The 21,175-nt window shown below is 45.0% G+C and overlaps 1 protein-coding gene across 3 annotated transcripts in view; it reads left to right on the top strand.

Annotated features, from left to right (window-relative positions):
- Window positions 1-21,175, top strand: part of mettl24 (methyltransferase like 24) — a 113,810-nt gene that overhangs the window by 69,940 nt on the left and 22,695 nt on the right. For all 3 annotated transcript variants that reach the window (XM_043687128.2, XM_087983076.1, XM_087983075.1), the window contains one exon: window positions 776-1,004. In XM_043687128.2, the coding sequence (XP_043543063.1) occupies window positions 776-1,004 (229 nt within the window). The remainder of the gene's footprint in view (window positions 1-775; window positions 1,005-21,175) is intronic.

Genomic DNA, 21,175 nt, shown 5'->3' with positions numbered 1-21,175 from the left:
GCAGCAGTGCTAACCACTGAGCCACTATGCCTCATGGTTTATTGTGGTTGGCTCTTTCCTTGTCTGTATTTACCAGAGAATGGTGGAGAAACTCTGCAGATCTGGCAGAAGCTGTGGAGAGAGAAAAACAGAGCTAACGTTTCACGCCTGGTTTGATATCTTTCCCAGAGAGTGGTGGAAGTGAGGTCATTGAATAGTTAAAGCGGTGTGAGGTAGTTGCTTCACTGACATGTGAGTCACCAGGAATGGGGGTCAGTGAGAATGCGGAGCTGAGACCACATTCAGATCAGTCATAACCTTATTGAATGGTGAAGCAGGCTTGAGGGGCTGAATGGTCTCCTTATTCATATTGTTACTCAAGGCACCTTTCACATCCGCCAGAGAAGATCATCAGTGTTTAAAGTCCTTTCGAAAAGACAGCACCTCGAACAGCACAGTAACCCCTTGGTAACTGCACAAGGGGTATGCTCACTTCTCCAGAGGGAGGTGTAGAACCTGAGAGGGACAGGAAATATGTCTTGAATATTGGAAATCATTTCTGTAATGTAATGGTAGTGTTCTTAGATAGTATTGATGCAAACCAAACCAGAATTCTATTCTGGTGTCTGCAGTTTCACAATGTTTGAAAACAGCTGCGATACCTCAGCGGCAGGGAAAGGGTTTTAGTGAATTGTTGGATGGATTTCCTTGCACAGTGTTTTGATTTGTGGTAATGGTTCCTGCACAGCATCATTCCAGACATGTAACTTATTCAATTTTTCTCCTTCTGTCATAGACTGGGGAGTGGAGACAAACGTTTTGAAGTGGAAATGGCCAAAGCTGGATGTGAGGTTCATTACTTTGACCCAAGTCTCAGTGAGGCCCACGTTCAGAAGAGTGAAGGTTACTGGCACCATCGCATGGCAATCGACTGGAGAGACCCCAGCCCAGCCGTCATTGCCCAGAAACAGCGCAGAACTACCAAAAGGTTGGCCACTATTATGAACGAATTTGGTCACAGGAAGGTGAGTTTTACAGTTCACTGTATGACAGACAGCTCCTTTCCTAAGACACTCCATTCCTTGTCTTTTGGTCATTTACAGGCCATCCCTGGGTTACAAATAGATTCCGTTTCTGAGTATGTTCGTAAGTCAGTGTATATGTAAGTCCAATATAAAATAGCCATACATAAGTACACTTCAAATTAATATTAATATGGGATCTCTCTCATAAATATCAGTGTTTGTAAGACAGATGTTGTTAAATCAGGACCCCTCATATTTCTATTAGTTATTGTTTACAAACTTGTGACTGAAACCAGGGCTGGAATCCTCTGCTCCCTCAGGGGGCAGGTTTGGGAGCGGGAAGGACACGTAGTTAGGCAGGGTCCGAAGAAGAGTCATCGAATTCAAAACGATAACTCAGTTTTTCTCTCCACAATGGTGCCGGGCCCTCGGAATTTCTCCAGCACTTCCTGGTTTTTATGTCAGATCTCCAATCTCTGCTGTATTTTATCGGCTAGGCCGGGTCATGGCCTACCCAAACCCTGCAGCTTCTCTCCTCCACCAGGATGGAGGTCTGGTCAGGAAGGTAACTGAGGCCCACATGTGACCAATTCAAGCCTGAGTGAAGGCAGGCCCCTAGTGTCACTGTCAATGCTGTAAATATATTGGAAGATAATAAGAGAAATGGGGAAGGGGTGTTCCGTTTAACCAGGATGGAGAATGTTATTCTTACCAGGAATCAGCACCAAGAATGAGGCTGTGTTATCACATGGAGGTGATCTGGGGCCAATCCATAATGACCTGAGCCATTTTAACCCCAGGAATTTGATCAATGTCACTACTTTTTCAGGGCATGGGCATCACTGCCTTAGTGAGCGTTTGTTGCCATTATTAATTGCCCTGGAACTGAGAGGCTTGTCAAAACCATTTGAGAGGGCAGCTAAGAATCAACAGTCTAGATAAGGTGGTGCTGGAAAAGCACAGGAGGTCAGGCAGCATCTGAGGAGCAGGAAAAAAGCCCTTCATCAGCAATATTCCTGCTCCTCGGATGCTGTCTGACTTGCTGTGCTTTTCCAGCACCACCCTATCTAGACTGTGATCTCCAGCATCTGCAGTCCTCACTTTTGCCTAGCTAAGAATCAACCATGTTGCTGTGGTCTGGAGTGACATGGAGTCCAGACTGGGGAAGGGCAGCCAGTTTCCCTTCTAAAGGGCATTGAAGATTAATTTTTAATGACAATTTTCATGCCTGCAGTCTTTCAATTTCAGATTTGATTGAATTTAAAAACCAGCGGTTTCCTGAGCTAGGATTTGAACTCATGCCCCTGAGCATTAGCCTTTGCCTCTAGATTACCAATGACATTACCACTACATCATCATTTTCCTCTTAGTTATGACAGGGATTGTTGTAAAAATCCATCTGGTTCAGTAATGTCCTTTAGCGAAAGAAACTGCTCTCCTTACCTGGTCAGTGACTCCAGGCCCACGGCAATGCGGTTGATTCTTGACTGCACCCTGAAATGGGGCAAGTCTGTGGGCTATCGTATGAGGCTAGATCAGTCAGACTGGGCTTGTTGTCATTGGGGTTTAGAAGATTGAGGGGTTACTTGATTAAAGCATGTAAGATTCTGAGTGGTCTTGAGAAAGTGGAGGTGGAGAGAATGATTCCTCTTGTGGGTGAGTCTGGTGGCGCTGTTGTAAAATTAGGGGCCACCCTTTTAGAGAGGAGAGTTAGTTTCTCTCAGGGCTTAGTGCAACTTTGGAACTCACTGCGTCAGAAGTGGGACCATTGTCAGGCAGGGGAATGAAAGGTAAATGGATTTCAAACCAAATAAACCATGATCTTATTGAAGGGCAGAGCAGGCTTGAGTGGCTGAATATCCCACTTCAATTTATATTTCATTTGTTCTCAGTTTAGGTTTTCCTACAGTATGGAAACAGGCCCTTTGGCCCAACAAATCCACACTGACCCTCCAGAGAGTAACCCGCACAGACCCATTTCCCGACATTTACCCCTGACTAATGCACTTAACACTATGGGCAGTTTAGCATGACCAATTCAATTGGCCTGCACATCTTTGGATTGTGGGAGGAAACCCGCGTATACACAGGGAGAATGTGCAAACTCCGCACAGACAGTTGCCTGAGGTGGGAATCGAGCCCAGGTCCCTGGCTCAGTGAGGCAGTCACGCTAGCCACTAAGCCACCGTGCCATCCCCAAGTTCAAGAATAATTCAGGATGTCTAACAAATGATGACCTTGCCAACAACACCCAGGTCCAATGAAAGAATAAATTGAAAAAGACATTGGAATATTTTAAAAGATCAGAATTTTGTGAGGGAAAATAGCAGTGTTATTGTTATGTGAATATCTGTCTGGAGATAGCAACATGCTCCCAGCTTTGGTGCCTGCGCTAATTGCAGACAATATTATTTTGATTAAGAGGCCCACACATGGTTTGGCTGGTAATATGTCCTTGGGCACTACATAATTGTATTTGGAACAGATGGGTTTGAGTTGGGGAAAGTCATTTTCATGAAATCAGAAAAAGTGAACGTCAGTTACTTTTCCTGACTAAGCACGGTGCCTGTGGAGGAAGGTGGTCAGAAATGCTGGGGACATGGTGTCAACACTGTTTACTTTCTTTCTCTGGGCTCCAAGTGGAAGATTCCACTATTATGGCAGGCCGACTATTGGGAGTCAGGCGAAATATGCTGGTTTTAGTGGCAACCTCACAAGGGAATGGACGTCCCAGGCCAGGTATGGCACAGCCTGGTGTAGATCAAAGCTCTCTCTGATGTGGGCAAGTGTCCCTTACTGAAGCCTGTTCTCCACTTCCTGCACCAACAGTCCTGTGATTTCCAATTAGTGCTGGAGCAGAGACAGTTTTATACTCTGGGTCTCTGCCTGTAAACACTGCATTTGGGACCTTGCAATGTCATTTGACATAGGAGGCATATGGTTAGTAGACAGAGGAGAGTTCTGGTCTCAATTGTATGGACTGAATTTGGCATCTGGAATAAAGAATAATTAACTTGTTATACTGCCACATTCCCTAGATGTCAGTTCATCATAAAAGTACTGTTAGTTTTTATTATTAAGATTTCCACAATAAAAAGTACAATATCGTTTCTCACTAACATCTGTGTAGAGGACAGCTGGGATCACACATGACCTTTGAAGCTTTCAGCCAAGAAATGTTATTGCCTTACACAAACTCCCTGTGCTTGTAATATCCTGTGAAGATGTCACTCAGTATTTACAGCATGTTGTTTTTTTTCTCATACAATAGGAGGTTAGTGTTTGGTACACTCTCATGAGAAGGTTCCTGAATACTGATTGCAAACCCTGTGAGAAGCTCAAGTTTTGAGTTCCTGCAGCTTATATTAAACTGTGAATGACCATTTCCATTAAAGTAGTGGAATTAAAGAAATAGATGTTGCTAGCAAAGTAAGCATTTCAACCCTAATTACCCTTGAACCCATTGGCACACTTGTGGGTCTGGAGTCACACATAGACACACAGTAAAAGGCCCTTCAGCCCATCGTGTCTACACCAGTCAAAGACCACCACTTAACTATTCTAATGTCATAGCCTTGTAGGTCTTTGCATCGCAAGTGACAATAGCTGAAAGAGAGAGACATAGGTTAAGAGAATGGGTAAAAACTTGCCAGACAGAATATAACAAGGGAAATGTGAGGTTATGCACTTTGGCAGGAAGAATAGAGCAGCTACATATCATTTCAATGTAAAGAGATTACAGAAAGTTCCAGAACAGAGATTTGGGAGTTCTCAGTGATGAATTACAAAAAGCTGCAGTGCAGTTCAGCGGGTAACAGGGAAGGGAAATGGAATTCTGGCCTTTATTTCAAAGAGAATGGAGTATAGGGGTTTGTTAAAACTCAGTCAGATCAGAGAAAGTGGCAGATTTCCTTCTCTCAAGGACATTTCTAAACATTAAATGTCAACATTAGTTGTATTATGTAACTTAAATAATCTTCATCAACTGTTCTTCCTAGTCTTTCACTGTTCTTCCTCTGTTACCCTCATCATCACTTTCTTCATCCTCGTGTCTTCTGCTTCTTTATTTACCTTTCTTCTCCTTGTTCCTCTCATGATACCATCGCGGCAGCTGAATCAAACTCTTTGGATTTTGAATTGTCCATTTCCCTGTGTAGCTGAGCCGAGAAGGGTGTTGGCAGTGCTACACTACTGAAAGGAACAAACACTGAAACATGCATTACAATAGCACCCTTCATAATCTCCATATGTTCAAATTGCTTTTTAGACACTGAATTATTTCTGAAGTGCGGTCATTTCTTAAAAATTTCAAAAATATACTTTATTCTTAAAAAATATAAACATACATAGTGACTAAAGCAGTTCAATTCAGTACAATAACATATGAAGAAAACCAAGCATTGGAGTTTGACTCCATCCATCAAACAAACCAAAGGCATTTCTTACTTGTACAAGATGATATTTACATATATTTGAGGCTCCATTAGTTGAACAGACCCCCATTTAACATCAGCAAAATGACAGTGGCCTTTCCCCACTGTGCCTTAGCGGCAGCTGCCCCAAGCTTTCGTACGTCCCTCAGCACGTAATCCTGGACCTTGGAATGTGCCAGTCTGCAACGTTTGTTCAGAGCCAACTCCTTGTTTTTAGATTAGATTAGATTACTTTACAGTGTGGAAACAGGTCCTTCGGCCCAACAAGTCCACACCGACCCACCGAAGCGTAACCCACCCATACCCCTACATTTACCCCTTACCTAACACTACGGACAATTTAGCATGGCCAATTCACCTGACCTGCACATCTTTGGACTGTGGGAGGAAACCGGAGCACCCGGAGGAAACCCACGCAGACACGGGGAGAACGTGCAAACTCCACACAGTGAGTCGCCTGAGGCGGGAATTGAACCCGGGTCTCTGGCGCTGCGAGGCAGCAGTGCGTGCCACCGTGCCGCCGTGTTCTGGAAGACCAACAAGTTTCGGGTGGACCAAAGGGAGCCTTTTGCCAAATTGATGGTCCTCCAGGTACAATCGCTGTTTGTCTTGGTGTGCGTCCCGGGGAACAGACTGTAGAGTCCTGCATCTGGAGCTGCTCGGGATGAACGTTGAAACAACCACTGCATGTCTCTCCACACTACTTCTGAAATGCAGTCACTGGTATAATGTAAGAACGTCAGTGTGTGCACAGCAACCTCCCACTAAACACAACATGGTAACAACCAGATGATCTGTTTTTGTGATGTTGACAGCCAAATGAGTATTAGTCAGGACTCCACTGTTGTTTTTCAAAATAGATCCTTCACCTAGGATCCACAGGAGAGGGCAACAGAGACCTCGGTTTAAATAAACAATCAGCATCTCCTGAGTATTATGGAATATTAACATGGATTTTCTGCTCAAGTGTCTGCTGCATTCGGACCCTTCAATCTCAGGAGGGAGCTGTCACAAGCAGAGTCACTGCTATTGCTGGATCCCCCGTGCCCCACTTGCTGAGCAAGTCTCTCAGGGTTTCAAAGAGCAAATGTAATGGCTTCCATGAGCTGGTAATCCAGAGGCTGCTCTCGGAGGTGCTGAGCAGATGTCTTGTTCATTCTAATTATCAGGTGAGGTTCTTTCCCTTAAACCATGCCGTGTTAAATCGCTCCCCCTTAATTCCCAGTCTGTTCATTACAGGTGGCCATTGCATAGTCAAACGAGAACTTAGTTTGGTGGCAGATTACAAGTTATCAACATGGAAGGATTATTTTAGAGAAGAAATACTATATAAAGCCACCTATGTAATAGGGATCGATTTGATGTTTCACTGGAATATAATTGTAGTTGAGTCTATTAAGTAATATCTGCAGTAAGTCCCTTTCAGTGAATCCCTTTCTCCATGCCACAGAGCTGTGAGTTGTTCAGCAGCATCTACAGTAAAGGCATAAATCAAGCTCTGTAAAAGCATAAATAAATCTGCTTCCTTGTAGACCAACCTATTACCATCCTAGACCACTGTGTCTGAATTAAAATTCCAGAAGTTGAATGTACACTGGAAGTGGAAAGACTTGCAGGGCTGTGAGGAGAGAGTAGGAGAGTGTGTCTAATTGGAGAGACCTTTCAGAGAGCTTGTATATACACTCTGGCCTGTGTTGTTCTATGATTATATGATTGCTGCCTCTCTCTCTATGAATACGTTCTAATTGTTGAAAAGGCCAAAGGAGGGCCAGTGTGGGTTGACATCACCCGGGAGGAATGTATCTGCTGTGCTACATTCCGTGGGTGCGACAGTAAGAGCTGGCTTGTTTTTTATTGAATGTAAATTATCTCACTTGCTCTGCTATAGGAGCAACAGCAAAGAATTTGTAGCTACAGTTTTGTGTGTGTTGTGGGATTTGATTAGTTGATTTCACACAGAGACAGGAGTACAACCCCAGAGAAAGATGGAGGGGTAAGCAGTACCTGGTCACTGAGACTGTCCTGTATTGTCATCATGAACATGACAATCCTCAAACCCTTCCCATCCACCAGCTCTCCCTGAAGAGGTTACAATAAAAGAGACCGTGCTTTAGGACATCTGAGGGGGGGGGGGTAAGTCTGCAAATTCCCCTCGAGAGCCTTAACTTTGAAATGAGACCCAAGAGATCACAGTCCCTCTGAGGCACAATCTATGAACCCTTATCTACCCGTTTGTAAGCTGGGACATCAAGCACTTTGAGAAACTTGTCTGGCCCACATTTGAATGTGCTCCTTGTGTGAGGTGGCCTTATAGATTGACATCATTCTCTGTACAGATTAAAAACCTCCTAATACCCAACAGCTCTATGTTTACAAAATTGCTATGTGCATCTCCTGGTTGTCTCAAATGTATCGACCCAGACTCAGTCCATTTGTTCACCCAGTTCTCTTCTCTCATAACTGCCTACTCTCCAATTGGGTGGATCGAGGTTTGATAGCGGAGGATATTGAGGGATGTGGATCAAATGTGGGTGATTGGTAATGAGGTAGAGATCAGCCCTGATCGAAGTGAATGGTGGGACAAGCCTGTCACTGAACTGATGTTGCAATTGTACTTTTACCAAACTTTAGAGAAGGCCAGGCTATATTATGACAGAGTTAAACTCCTGACCATAAATTTCACAATCTCAGGATAGTTTTCTCTATCATTGTTTACAGCAAAAGTTATTTTGAATGGCGTTTATTGACACACATACTCAATGAGTATAGTGAAACGTTTATACATCGCCAATTACAGCACTGACCTAGATACAAAAATATCTCGGCACGGTTTCTTTTGTTACAAAATTTTAAACAATACAGAAATAAAATGTCCAGCATTATGGAAAAGGATTCAGTATAGCAGAACACACTGGCACCTAACTCCCAGTCCACACCGGCCCCTGGCACCACACCACGTCAGCGAGATGCAGGGAGGCCCCTATGGGAAGAGCTCGCTGCGCCAGGTCAGGAGGTTGCCTCACCAACACCGGGAGCTGGCCACGCCACCATCAGGAGGTCGCTGTGGGAGGTTGCCACGCCAACACCAGGAGGTTGCTGCGGGGGTTTGCCATGGCAACACCGGGAGGTCGCCATGCCAATGGCAGGAGGTCGCTGCAGGAGGTCACTAAGCTAACACCAGGAGGTCGCTGTGAGAGTTTGCCATGCTAACACTGGGAGGTCGCCATGCCAACACTAACGGCAGGAAGTTGCTGCAGGAGGTTGCCATGCCAACACCAGGAGGTTGACACACCAACACCAGGAGGTCACTGCGGGAGATTGCCAAACCAACACCGGGAGGTCGCCACAGTCGACAAGCAAAGACTGGGAGATGATTGCACCCAGAGGTGGCCAGGAATCGTCACTCGCTGGAGGCTGGTAACCTTTGCTTGCCGGAAACTAGAGATCGTCGCTGGAGGCTGGGAATTGTTGCCAGAGACTGGGAATCATCACAGAGACTGGGAATCATCGCTGGAGCTTGGGAGTCGACACCAGAGACCAGGAATCGTCACAGACACTGGAAATCATCACCGGAGACTGGGAATCATCACCCGGAGACTGGGAATCGTCACCAGAGACTGGGGATCATCACAGAAACTGGGAATCGTCACCAGAGACTGGGAATCGTCACCAGAGACTGGGAATTGTCACAGAGACTGGAAATCATCACCGGAGACTGGGAATCATCAGTAGAGACTGGGGATCGTCACCAGAGACTGGGAATTGTCACAGAGACTGGGAATCGTCACAGAGACTGGGAATTGTCACCAGAGACTGGGAATTGTCACAGAGACTGGGAATTGTCACAGAGACTGGGGATCGTCACCAGAGACTGGGGATCGTCACCAGAGACTGGGAATTGTCATAGAGACTGGGAATCGTCACAGAGACTGGGAATCGTCACCGGAGGCTAGGAATCATCACAGAGACTGGGGATCGTCACAGAGACTGGGAATTGTCACAGAGACTGGGAATCGTCACCATAGATTGGGAATCGTCACAGAGACTGGGAATCGTCACCAAAGGCTGGAAGTTGAAGAGGAAATAAGATAAAGGACAAGGAGAAGGAAAGAAAAACACTGAGAGGAATTAAAAAAGAAGAAAAGTGAAGAAGAATGGGCAGAATGGATCTGCTCCAGCCGGAGCATCCAACTCCTGCTGCCATCTTGTAACCATTTACAGATGGATGTTATGTGAAAGACTAGGGACTGCTTAATCTGGCTACAATTGAATCTTGGTACAAAACACTGAAGTGTAAACAAAAATATTTCTCCCATGTAGCACAGGGTGGCATGGTGGCTCCATGGTTAGCACTGCTGCCTCACAGTACCGGGGTCAAAGGTTCGATTCCAACCGTGGGTGACTGACTGTGTGGAGTTTGCACATTCTCCCCATGTCTGCGTGGGTTTCCTCTGGGTGCTCTGGTTTCCTCACACAGTCCAAAGATGAGCAGGTCAGGTGAATTGGCCATGCTAAATTGCCCATAATGCTAGGTGCATTAGTCGGGGGGGTTATTCTTTGGAGGGTCAGTGTGGACTTGTTGGGCCAAAGGGCCTGTTTTCACACTGTTGGGAATCTAATCTAATCATTGCAGAGATGAGGCTTGGTTCAAACCAGCCTTCATTCCACTGACTCTGTCTACACTTCCTGCTGCATTGGGGAAGCCGCTAACATCATCAAACATCTTTCTGCCTTGGTTATACTCTCTTCACCCTCTTCCATCAGGCAGATGATAGCACTTAGAGACATGTAAAATGCTGGATAAATACAAGTCTTTCATTCTTTAAACGCCTCCTGTTCCTGTGTGCCTCCTGCAGCCCTCCTGGTTGTTTGATTCTCACTGATCTGTACTGGATGTTTAAACGGGGTTTACAAAGTCTCGATTCCGCTTGGATGACGGGTGCCACATTCACTGGAAGGCAAGAGCTGTTGCAATCACTAAACTGCACTGATTGTGCCATTGGAATTTAAGACCCAGTTGGATATTTTTCTGATTTCTTTCAACTCCTTTGATGTCGATCTTTGGAGAATTGTAGGGAGATTCCATCCAAATGTGAGGAAGCATAGAGTGATCCCATTCTTGCATTGGCTCTGTGGAAGACTCATGTCTACCTCCCTTATCATTTCATGCTCAGCAGACGTTGCCCCTTTTCTTGTTGGATAATGATTATCCAATTTCTTTTCAAAAAGGTTAGGACTTGTGTTCAGGCAGTGCACTTCAGGTCACTGGAATTCACTGGCTAAGGTAACTCTTCCTCTCCCGCTCGTCCCTCCGCCAATGCCTGAATTCTGGGTTCCTTGATGACTGGCCTTCCTGTCAGTGGGAGGGTATCTAAATCAATCACTTCGGCCAATCAGGTCAAATCCGTCAGCGTCTCTCTGTCACCCAAATAATGAGGGTGTGCAGATCAGTTTGTGGCCCTGGTGCTGAATCAGATTTTCCCTTTTTCTTGATTCATTCATTGGGGATATCAGAGGTGGGGGTGTGGGGTGGTGGTCACTATTTGAACCACCATTCATTGCCCATCCCTAATCACCCAGAGGGCAGTTCAGATTCAACCACATTGCTGTGGGTCTGGAGTCTCGTGTAGGCCAGACCAGGTAAGGATGGCAGATTTCCTTCCCTAAAGGACATTAGTGCAGCAGATTTTAAGGGTTTTTTTGGAAAAAAAACGTAATCACCTGTCACAGGGAGATTTGAACCCATACCCCCAGTGTCCTGGTTACGTTGCTGCTACCTCCCCTTACTTGATCATGTATAATCTGGGTGTCCTGAAATATTGAAACAGAAGAAAAACTTTCATTCCATTTCATGACTTCAGAATGCCCACAAGCCTTTCCCAGTCAATGTGTTATTTTTAAAGCACAGTCACAGGGTTATAGTATCAGCAACATGTGCATAGCAAGGCATCTGCTTTAGTGATGCTGATTGTGGGAGAAGTTTGGCCAGAGGACTTATAAAATACCCTCGCTCTTCTGAAATTTTATGGACTTGTTTACATCCAATTAATGGGCAGAAAGGGGTTCAGTTTTATATCTTATCTAAAGAACAAAATATAGACCAGCAGAGCACTGAGATATTGTGCTGCAGACCCAGAGGGAGAATTAAAAAGATGACTTTCAGACTCTGAGTCAGCCATGTTTGACACTGGATGCCGTGACTGGGCAGTGCCTCAGCGTATTATCGAACTGAAACACCCTTTCACACCCAGGGGACAACTCTGTATATGGGTAAAACACATCAACTTGAATGTTTTGAGTGAATGTGCTGGACCAACACCACTTACTGAATGTTTGAAATGACCTGAGCTAGATTTGCAAAGGGGCAGGAGAAAGAATTTTGCTAAAAGAATTCTAGGACTTCACAGCAGAACAGGAGGCAGCCCTGTTAACCCTGTGGCCCTCTTTGAATGAGGACTCACTTACTGAGCAAGAGTCACATCAAATTTGAAACATTAACTATGCTTTCTCTCTTCACAGCTGCTGCTAGACTTGCTGAATTTCTCCAGCATTCTCTGTGTCTGTTGCCGATTTCAGCATTTCAGACTTTAATCTCATTCTCCTGTCCTTTGTATTTGTCTCTCCTTGATTGCAAAACCAACGTCAAATCTTTCTCCCACGTCTGTTTGCGGTTGGGTTTTCTGCTCTGCATTTTTTGAGGCTGTCTATTGGTCTTTTCTGACATGAACAGTTTGGGATTGGGATCTCCCATATTCTAACAGGCTGTTACAGCTTATATGTGCTTTTTCTGGTTTGGCAGTTGTTAGACACTGGACTGTGCAGCCTTGCACTGCAAGAGAAATTCCTCACATCTGCAGTATGAGACTTGATTTTGCCAGAGCCAGGGCGAACCCATTGTCCACATTGCTGTCTCCAGTCTGTTTCCAGGAGTCAGGCCTACCCTGAGCATGACCAGGTGCCAGCACCCATCTCAGCTGAGGCAGAGGTAGGATGTTGCTGGGACTTGCATGTAGCAAGTTGACCAACGCAACTGGCTGAAGAATTTTTTTTTCTCACAATCTTAATTTCTTAAAATTTGACTTAAACAGTTTGTTGACCTCCTTACGCAAAGTGGTCCTTTAAGTTTGAAATCTTCCCACTGTTCCCACAGCCCATACTCAGCTTGATATCGAGATGAGAACATATTGGCGTCCTTGTGTCCAGCTTTGCTGAGGGAGTGATGGAGAATGTGCTCGACAAGGTCATTCTCCCTTACCCTTGTTACAGAGATAGTGACTCTAACTATACAGTACAGGGAGACGAACATCAGCCAGGCTGACCTCATAAACAAGACAACATGTTTCCCATTGATCTTTGAACAACTTCCTGCTCTGAGGTTCCCAAGAAGTAAATGTTTATTCAAAGTTGTTTAACAGCACATCTTATTCTGAGGCTGCTTCAAAACAATCATTACCCTGTTATCATTCTGCAGCTACACAGGGGTGTACATCTGCAGGAGCTGGGCAGAGGGAATTACTGAGCGAGTATTTTTGAAGAAGCTGGTTTGATGTTAAAATAATATCGCTGTGGCCATTTTGAAATCTGGATGGGCTATAACCCTGAAACACACATCTGCAGGGTGTAAATGGAGCTTTTTGGCTTTGCAAGACCCTCAGTGCTGTTAACCCACTGGGACTGGCAGCTCTTGCCCCTGCCCCTTTCACAATCTGCCTCCACACGGCGGCTACACACTCCCACTTGCTGGAGCGGTATCACCCAGTGCATGGTGAGGGGGGCACCACTGTGCACCTTAGAGGCAGCACTGTCCCTGTTCATGATTCCATGTCACTTCTCTTCCTGAGGCATGTACAGCTGACTAAGTGAATACAGATCACCCACTATGCTCCCCCTTCCCAATGGAATGAGTGTCATTCACAATAATTTACAAGGTAGGAGAGTGTTCAAGATTATACCCCCACACCATGTTACTGATCGAAGGACATTGGCATCTCTCAGCCTTCAATGGCAGTAAAAATCAGGAGGGATGTAAACCAGTCTGACTATTCACTGTGAAACAACAGAAAAACAAAGATCTGCAAATTCTGACAATCTAAAAGAGGAACAGAAACTGCTGAGCAATCCATGCAGGCCTGGCAGCATCTATGAATTATTGTCTATTCCCTGTGATGTATGACTGTACAGCGAGGCCTACCCCATGATGTCTGTGTTATCTCCTTGCTAGAGGAATTTAAAATGGCGTCCATTGCCCTGCTCCCTCTCTCCAGTCTCTTTATCCACCTTGGCACCAGCTGTTTCATGTGGTTCCCTCAAAATATGGCAAAAAATTTTGTAAGACTCTGTTAGAGTTTTCACTTTAACTATCATCATGGGAAGTTTATGTGAATAACTATCACATAATGAACGCTAAGACACCATAGGCCTTCTTGCAAGCTATATTCACCTGAGTGGCAACTTTCAAAGATCGATGAACATAGACCCCAAGATCCCTCTGCTTCTCCACCTTACTAAGAACCCTACCATTAACCCTGTATTCCGCATTCTTATTTGTCCTTCCAAAATGGACAACCTCACACTTGGCAGGGTTGAACTCCATCTGCCACTCCTCAGCCCAGCTCTGCATCATATCTAAGTCCCGGTGCAGCCGATAACAGCCCTCCTCACTATCCACAACTCCACCAATCTTCGTATCATCTGCAAATTTACTGACCCACCCTTCGACTCTCTCTTACAAATCATTAATAAAGGTTACAAACAGCAGAGCACCCAGAACTGATCCCTGTGGAACTCCACTTGTAACTGGGCTACAGCCTGAATATTTACCATCTACCACCACTCTCTAACTTCGACTGGTTAGCCAATTCACTATTCAACTGGCTAAACTTCCCACTATCCCATGCCTCCTGACATTCCGCATAAAGCCTACAATGGGGAAACTTATCAAATGCCTTACTAAAATTCATGTACACTACATCCACTGCTCTACCCTCATCCACATGCTTGGTCCCCTCCTCACCTTACAAATCTTATTGAATGTGAATAACTATCACCCATGGGAGGTTAATGTGAATAACTATCAACGCGGGAGGTTAATGTGAATAACTATCACCATGGGAGGATGATGTGAATAACTATCACCGTGGGAGGTTAATGTGAATAACTATCACCGCGGGAGGATGATGTGAATAACTATCACTGCGGGAGGTTAATGTGAATAACTATCACCGTGGGAGGATGATGTGAATAACTATCACCGTGGGAGGTTAATGTGAATAACTATCACCGCGGGAGGATGATGTGAATAACTATCACCGCGGGAGGTTAATGTGAATAACTATCACCGCGGGAGGATGATGTGAATAACTATCACCGTGGGAGGTTAATGTGAATAACTATCACCGCGGGAGGATGATGTGAATAACGATCACCGCGGGAGGTTAATGTGAATAACTATCACCGTGGGAGGATGATGTGAATAACTATCACCGCAGGAGGTTAATGTGAATAACTATCACCGCGGGAGGTTAATGTGAATAACTATCACCGCGGGAGGATGATGTGAATAACTATCACCGCGGGAGGTTAATGTGAATAACTATCACCGCGGGAGGATGATGTGAATAACTATCACCGCGGGAGGTTAATGTGAATAACTATCACCGCGGGAGGATGATGTGAATAACTATCACCGCGGGAGGATGATGTGAACAACTATCACCGCGGGAGGTTAATGTGAATAACTATCACCGCGGGAGGATGATGTGAATAACTATCACCGCGGGAGGTTAATGTGAATAACTATCACCGCGGGAGATTAATGTGAATAACTATCACTGCGGGAGGTTAATGTGAATAACTATCATCGCGGGAGGATGATGTGAATAACTATCATCGCGGGAGGATGATGTGAATAACTATCACCGCGGGAGGTTAATGTGAATAACTATCACCGCGGGAGATTAATGTGAATAACTATCACTGCGGGAGGTTAATGTGAATAACTATCATCGCGGGAGGATGATGTGAATAACTATCACCGCGGGAGGATGATGTGAATAACTATCACCGCGGGAGGTTAATGTGAATAACTATCATGCGGGAGGATGATGTGAATAACTATCACCGCGGGAGGTTAATGTGAATAACTATCACCGCGGGAGGTTAATGTGAATAACTATCACCGTGGGACGATGATGTGAATAACCAATACCGTGGGAGGTTAATGTGAATAATTATCTCCGTGGGAGGTTAATGTGAATAACTATCACCGCGGGAGGTTAATGTGAATAACTATCACTGTGGGACGATGATGTGAATAACTATCACCGCGGGAGGTTAATGTGAATAACTATCACCGCGGGAGGATGATGTGAATAACTATCACCGCAGGAGGATGATTTGAATAACTATCACCGCGGGAGGTTAATGTGAATAACTATCAGCGCGGGAGGTTAATGTGAATAACTATCACCGTGGGATGATGATGTGAATAACTATCACCGCGGGAGGTTAATGTGAATAACTATCACCGTGGGAGGTTAATGTGAATAACTATCACCGTGGGATGATGATGTGAATAACTATCACCGTGGGAGGTTAATGTGAATAACTATCACCACGGGAGGATGATGTGAATAACTATCACCGTGGGAGGATGATGTGAATAACTATCACCGCGGGAGGATGATTTGAATAACTATCACCGCGGGAGGTTAATGTGAATAACTATCAGCGTGGGAGGTTAATGTGAATAACTATCACCACGGGAGGATGTGAATAACTATCACCGTGAGAGGATAATGTGAATAACTATCACCGCGGGAGGATGATTTGAATAACTATCACCGCGGGAGGTTAATGTGAATAACTATCAGCGCGGGAGGTTAATGTGAATAACTATCACCGTGGGATGATGATGTGAATAACTATCACCGTGGGAGGTTAATGTGAATAACTATCACCACGGGAGGATGATGTGAATAACTATCACCGTGGGAGGATGATGTGAATAACTATCACCGCGGGAGGTTAATGTGAATAACTATCACCGTGGGATGATGATGTGAATAACTATCACCGCGGGAGGTTAATGTGAATAACTATCACCGTGGGATGATGATGTGAATAACTATCACCGCGGGAGGATGATGTGAATAACTATCACCGCGGGAGGTTAATGTGAATAACTATCACCGTGGGATGATGATGTGAATAACTATCACCGCGGGAGGTTAATGTGAATAACTATCACCGTGGGCTGATGATGTGAATAACTATCACCGTGGGATGTTAATGTGAATAACTATCACCGTGGGATGATGATGTGAATAACTATCACCGCGGGAGGTTCATGTGAATAACTATCACCGTGGGACGATGATGTGAATAACTATCACCGTGGGAGGTTAATGTGAATAACTATCACCGTGGGATGATGATGTGAATAACTATCACCGCGGGAGGTTAATGTGAATAACTATCACCGCGGGAGGATGATGTGAATAACTACCACCGTGGGAGGTTAATGTGAATAACTATCACCGCTGTAGGATGATGTGAATAACTATCACCGCGGGAGGTTAATGTGAATAACTATCACCGCGGGAGGATGATGTGAATAACTATCACCACGGGAGGTTAATGTGAATAACTATCACCGCGGGAGGTTAATGTGAATAACTATCACCGCGGGAGGATGATGTGAATAACTATCACCGCGGGAGGTTAATGTGAATAACTATCACCGCGGGAGGATGATGTGAATAACTATCACCGCGGGAGGTTAATGTGAATAACTATCACCGCGGGACGATGATGTGAATAACTATCACCGCGGGAGGATGATGTGAATAACTATCACCGCGGGAGGATGATGGGAATAACTATCACCGCGGGAGGTTAATGTGAATAACTATCACCGTGGGATGATGATGTGAATAACTATCACCGCGGGAGGTTAATGTGAATAACTATCACCGCGGGAGGTTAATGTGAATAACTATCACCGCGGGAGGATGATGTGAATAACTATCACCGCGGGAGGATGATGTGAATAACTATCACCGTGGGACGATGATGTGAATAACTATCACCGCGGGAGGTTAATGTGAATAACTATCACCGCGGGAGGATGATGTGAATAACTATCACCGCGGGAGGTTAATGTGAATAACTATCACCGCGGGAGGATGATGTGAATAACTATCACCGCGGGAGGTTAATGTGAATAACTATCACCGTGGGATGATGATGTGAATAACTATCACCGCGGGAGGTTAATGTGAATAACTATCACCGTGGGATGATGATGTGAATAACTATCACCGCGGGAGGTTAATGTGAATAACTATCACCGCGGGAGGTTAATGTGAATAACTATCACCGTGGGATGATGATGTGAATAACTATCACCGCGGGAGGATGATGTGAATAACTATCACCGCGGGAGGATGATGTGAATAACTATCACCGCGGGAGGTTAATGTGAATAACTATCACCGTGGGATGATGATGTGAATAACTATCACCGCGGGAGGATGATGTGAATAACTATCACCGCGGGAGGATGATGTGAATAACAATCACTGCGGGAGGTTAATGTGAATAACTATCACCATGGGAGGATGATGTGAATAACTATCACCGCGGGATGTTAATGTGAATAACTATCACCGCGGGATGATGATGTGTATAACTATCACCGCGGGATGTTAATGTGAATAACTATCACAGAGGGATGATGATGTGAATAACTATCACCACGGGAGGTTAATGTGAATAACTATCACCGCGGGAGGATGATGTGAATAACTATCACCGCGGGAGGTTCATGTGAATAACTATCACCGCGGGAGGATGATGTGAATAACTATCACCGCGGGAGGTTAATGTGAATAACTATCACCGTGGGAGGTTAATGTGAATAACTATCACCGCGGGAGGATGATGTGAATAACTATCACCACGGGAGGTTAATGTGAATAACTATCACCGCGGGAGGATGATGTGAATAACTATCACCGCGGGAGGATGATGTGAATAACTATCACCGCGGGAGGTTAATGTGAATAACTATCACTATGGGACGATGATGTGAATAACTATCACCGCGGGAGGTTAATGTGAATAACTATCACCACGGGAGGATGATGTGAATAACTATCACCGTGAGAGGATAATGTGAATAACTATCACCGCGGGAGGTTAATGTGAATAACTATCAGCGCGGGAGGTTCATGTGAATAACTATCACCGTGGGACGATGATGTGAATAACTATCACCGCGGGAGGTTAATGTGAATAACTATCACCGCGGGAGGTTAATGTGAATAACTACCACCGCGGGAGGATGATGTGAATAACTATCACCGCGGGAGGTTAATCTGAATAACTATCACCGCGGGAGGATGATGTGAATAACTATCACCGCGGGAGGTTAATGTGAATAACTATCACCGTGGGATGATGATGTGAATAACTATCACTGTGGGAGGATGATGTGAATAACTATCACCGCGGGAGGATGATGTGAATAACTATCACAGTGGGACGATGATGTGAATAACTATCACCGCGGGAGGTTAATGTGAATAACTATCACCGTGGGACGATGATGTGAATAACTATCACCGCGGGAGGTTAATGTGAATAACTATCACCGCGGGAGGATGATGTGAATAACTATCACCGCGGGAGGTTAATGTGAATAACTATCACCGCGGGACGATGATGTAAATAACTATCACCGCGGGACGATGATGTGAATAACTATCACTGCGGGAGGTTAATGTGAATAACTATCGCCGTGGGAGGATGATGTGAATAACTATCACCGCGGGAGGTTAATGTGAATAACTATCATCGCGGGACGAGGATGTGAATAACTATCACCGCGGGAGGTTAATGTGAATAACTATCACCGCGGGAGGATGATGTGAATAACTATCACCATGGGAGGTTAATGTGAATAACTATCACCGTGGGAGGATGATGTGAATAATTATCACCGCGGGAGGATGATGTGACTAACTATCACCGCGGGAGGTTAATGTGAATAACTATCACCGCGGGAGGATGATGTGAATAACTATCACCGCGGGAGGATGATGTGAATAACTATCACCGTGTGATGATGATGTGAATAACTATCACCGCAGGAGGTTAATGTGAATAACTATCACCGCGGGATGATGATGTGTATAACTATCACCGCGGGATGTTAATGTGAATAACTATCACCGCGGGATGATGATGTGAATAACTATCACCACGGGAGGTTAATGTGAATAGCTATCACCGCGGGAGGATGATGTGAATAACTATCACCGCGGGAGGATGATGTGAATAACTATCACCGCGGGAGGTTCATGTGAATAACTATCACCGCGGGAGGATGATGTGAATAACTATCACCGCGGGAGGTTAATGTGAATAACTATCAGCGCGGGAGGTTCATGTGAATAACTATCACCGTGGGACGATGATGTGAATAACTATCACCGCGGGAGGTTAATGTGAATAACTATCACCGCGGGAGGTTAATGTGAATAACTATCACCGCGGGAGGATGATGTGAATAACTATCACCGCGGGAGGTTAGTGTGAATAACTATCACCGCGGGAGGATGATGTGAATAACTATCACCGCGGGAGGTTAATGTGAATAACTATCACCGTGGGATGATGATGTGAATAACTATCACTGTGGGAGGATGATGTGAATAACTATCACCGCGGGAGGATGATATGAATAACTATCACCGTGGGACGATGATGTGAATAACTATCACCGCGGGAGGTTAATGTGAATAACTATCATCGCGGGACGAGGATGTGAATAACTATCACCGCGGGAGGTTAATGTGAATAACTATCACCGCGGGAGGATGATGTGAATAACTATCACCATGGGAGGTTAATGTGAATAACTATCACCGTGGGAGGATGATGTGAATAATTATCACCGCGGGAGGATGATGTGACTAACTATCACCGCGGGAGGTTAATGTGAATAACTATCACCGCGGGAGGATGATGTGAATAACTATCACCGCGGGAGGATGATGTGAATAACTATCACCGTGTGATGATGATGTGAATAACTATCACCGCAGGAGGTTAATGTGAATAACTATCACCGCGGGATGATGATGTGTATAACTATCACCGCGGGATGTTAATGTGAATAACTATCACCGCGGGATGATGATGTGAATAACTATCACCACGGGAGGTTAATGTGAATAGCTATCACCGCGGGAGGATGATGTGAATAACTATCACCGCGGGAGGATGATGTGAATAACTATCACCGCGGGAGGTTCATGTGAATAACTATCACCGCGGGAGGATGATGTGAATAACTATCACCGCGGGAGGTTAATGTGAATAACTATCACCGCGGGAGGATGATGTGAATTACTATCACCACGGGAGGTTAATGTGAATAACTATCACCGCGGGAGGATGATGTGAATAACTATCACCGCGGGAGGTTCATGTGAATAACTATCACCGCGGGAGGATGATGTGAATAACTATCACCGCGGGAGGTTAATGTGAATAACTATCACCGCGGGAGGATGATGTGAATTACTATCACCACGGGAGGTTAATGTGAATAACTATCACCGCGGGAGGATGATGTGAATAACTATCACCGCGGGAGGATGATGTGAATAACTATCACCGCGGGAGGTTAATGTGAATAACTATCACTGTGGGACGATGACGTGAATAACT

This window comes from Chiloscyllium plagiosum, unplaced genomic scaffold (assembly GCF_037043375.1).
Source record: "Chiloscyllium plagiosum isolate Xiang-an unplaced genomic scaffold, Cpla_swu_hap1 HiC_scaffold_3, whole genome shotgun sequence".
NCBI lineage: Eukaryota > Metazoa > Chordata > Chondrichthyes > Orectolobiformes > Hemiscylliidae > Chiloscyllium > Chiloscyllium plagiosum.
This window is presented reverse-complemented; position numbering and strand designations above follow the sequence as displayed.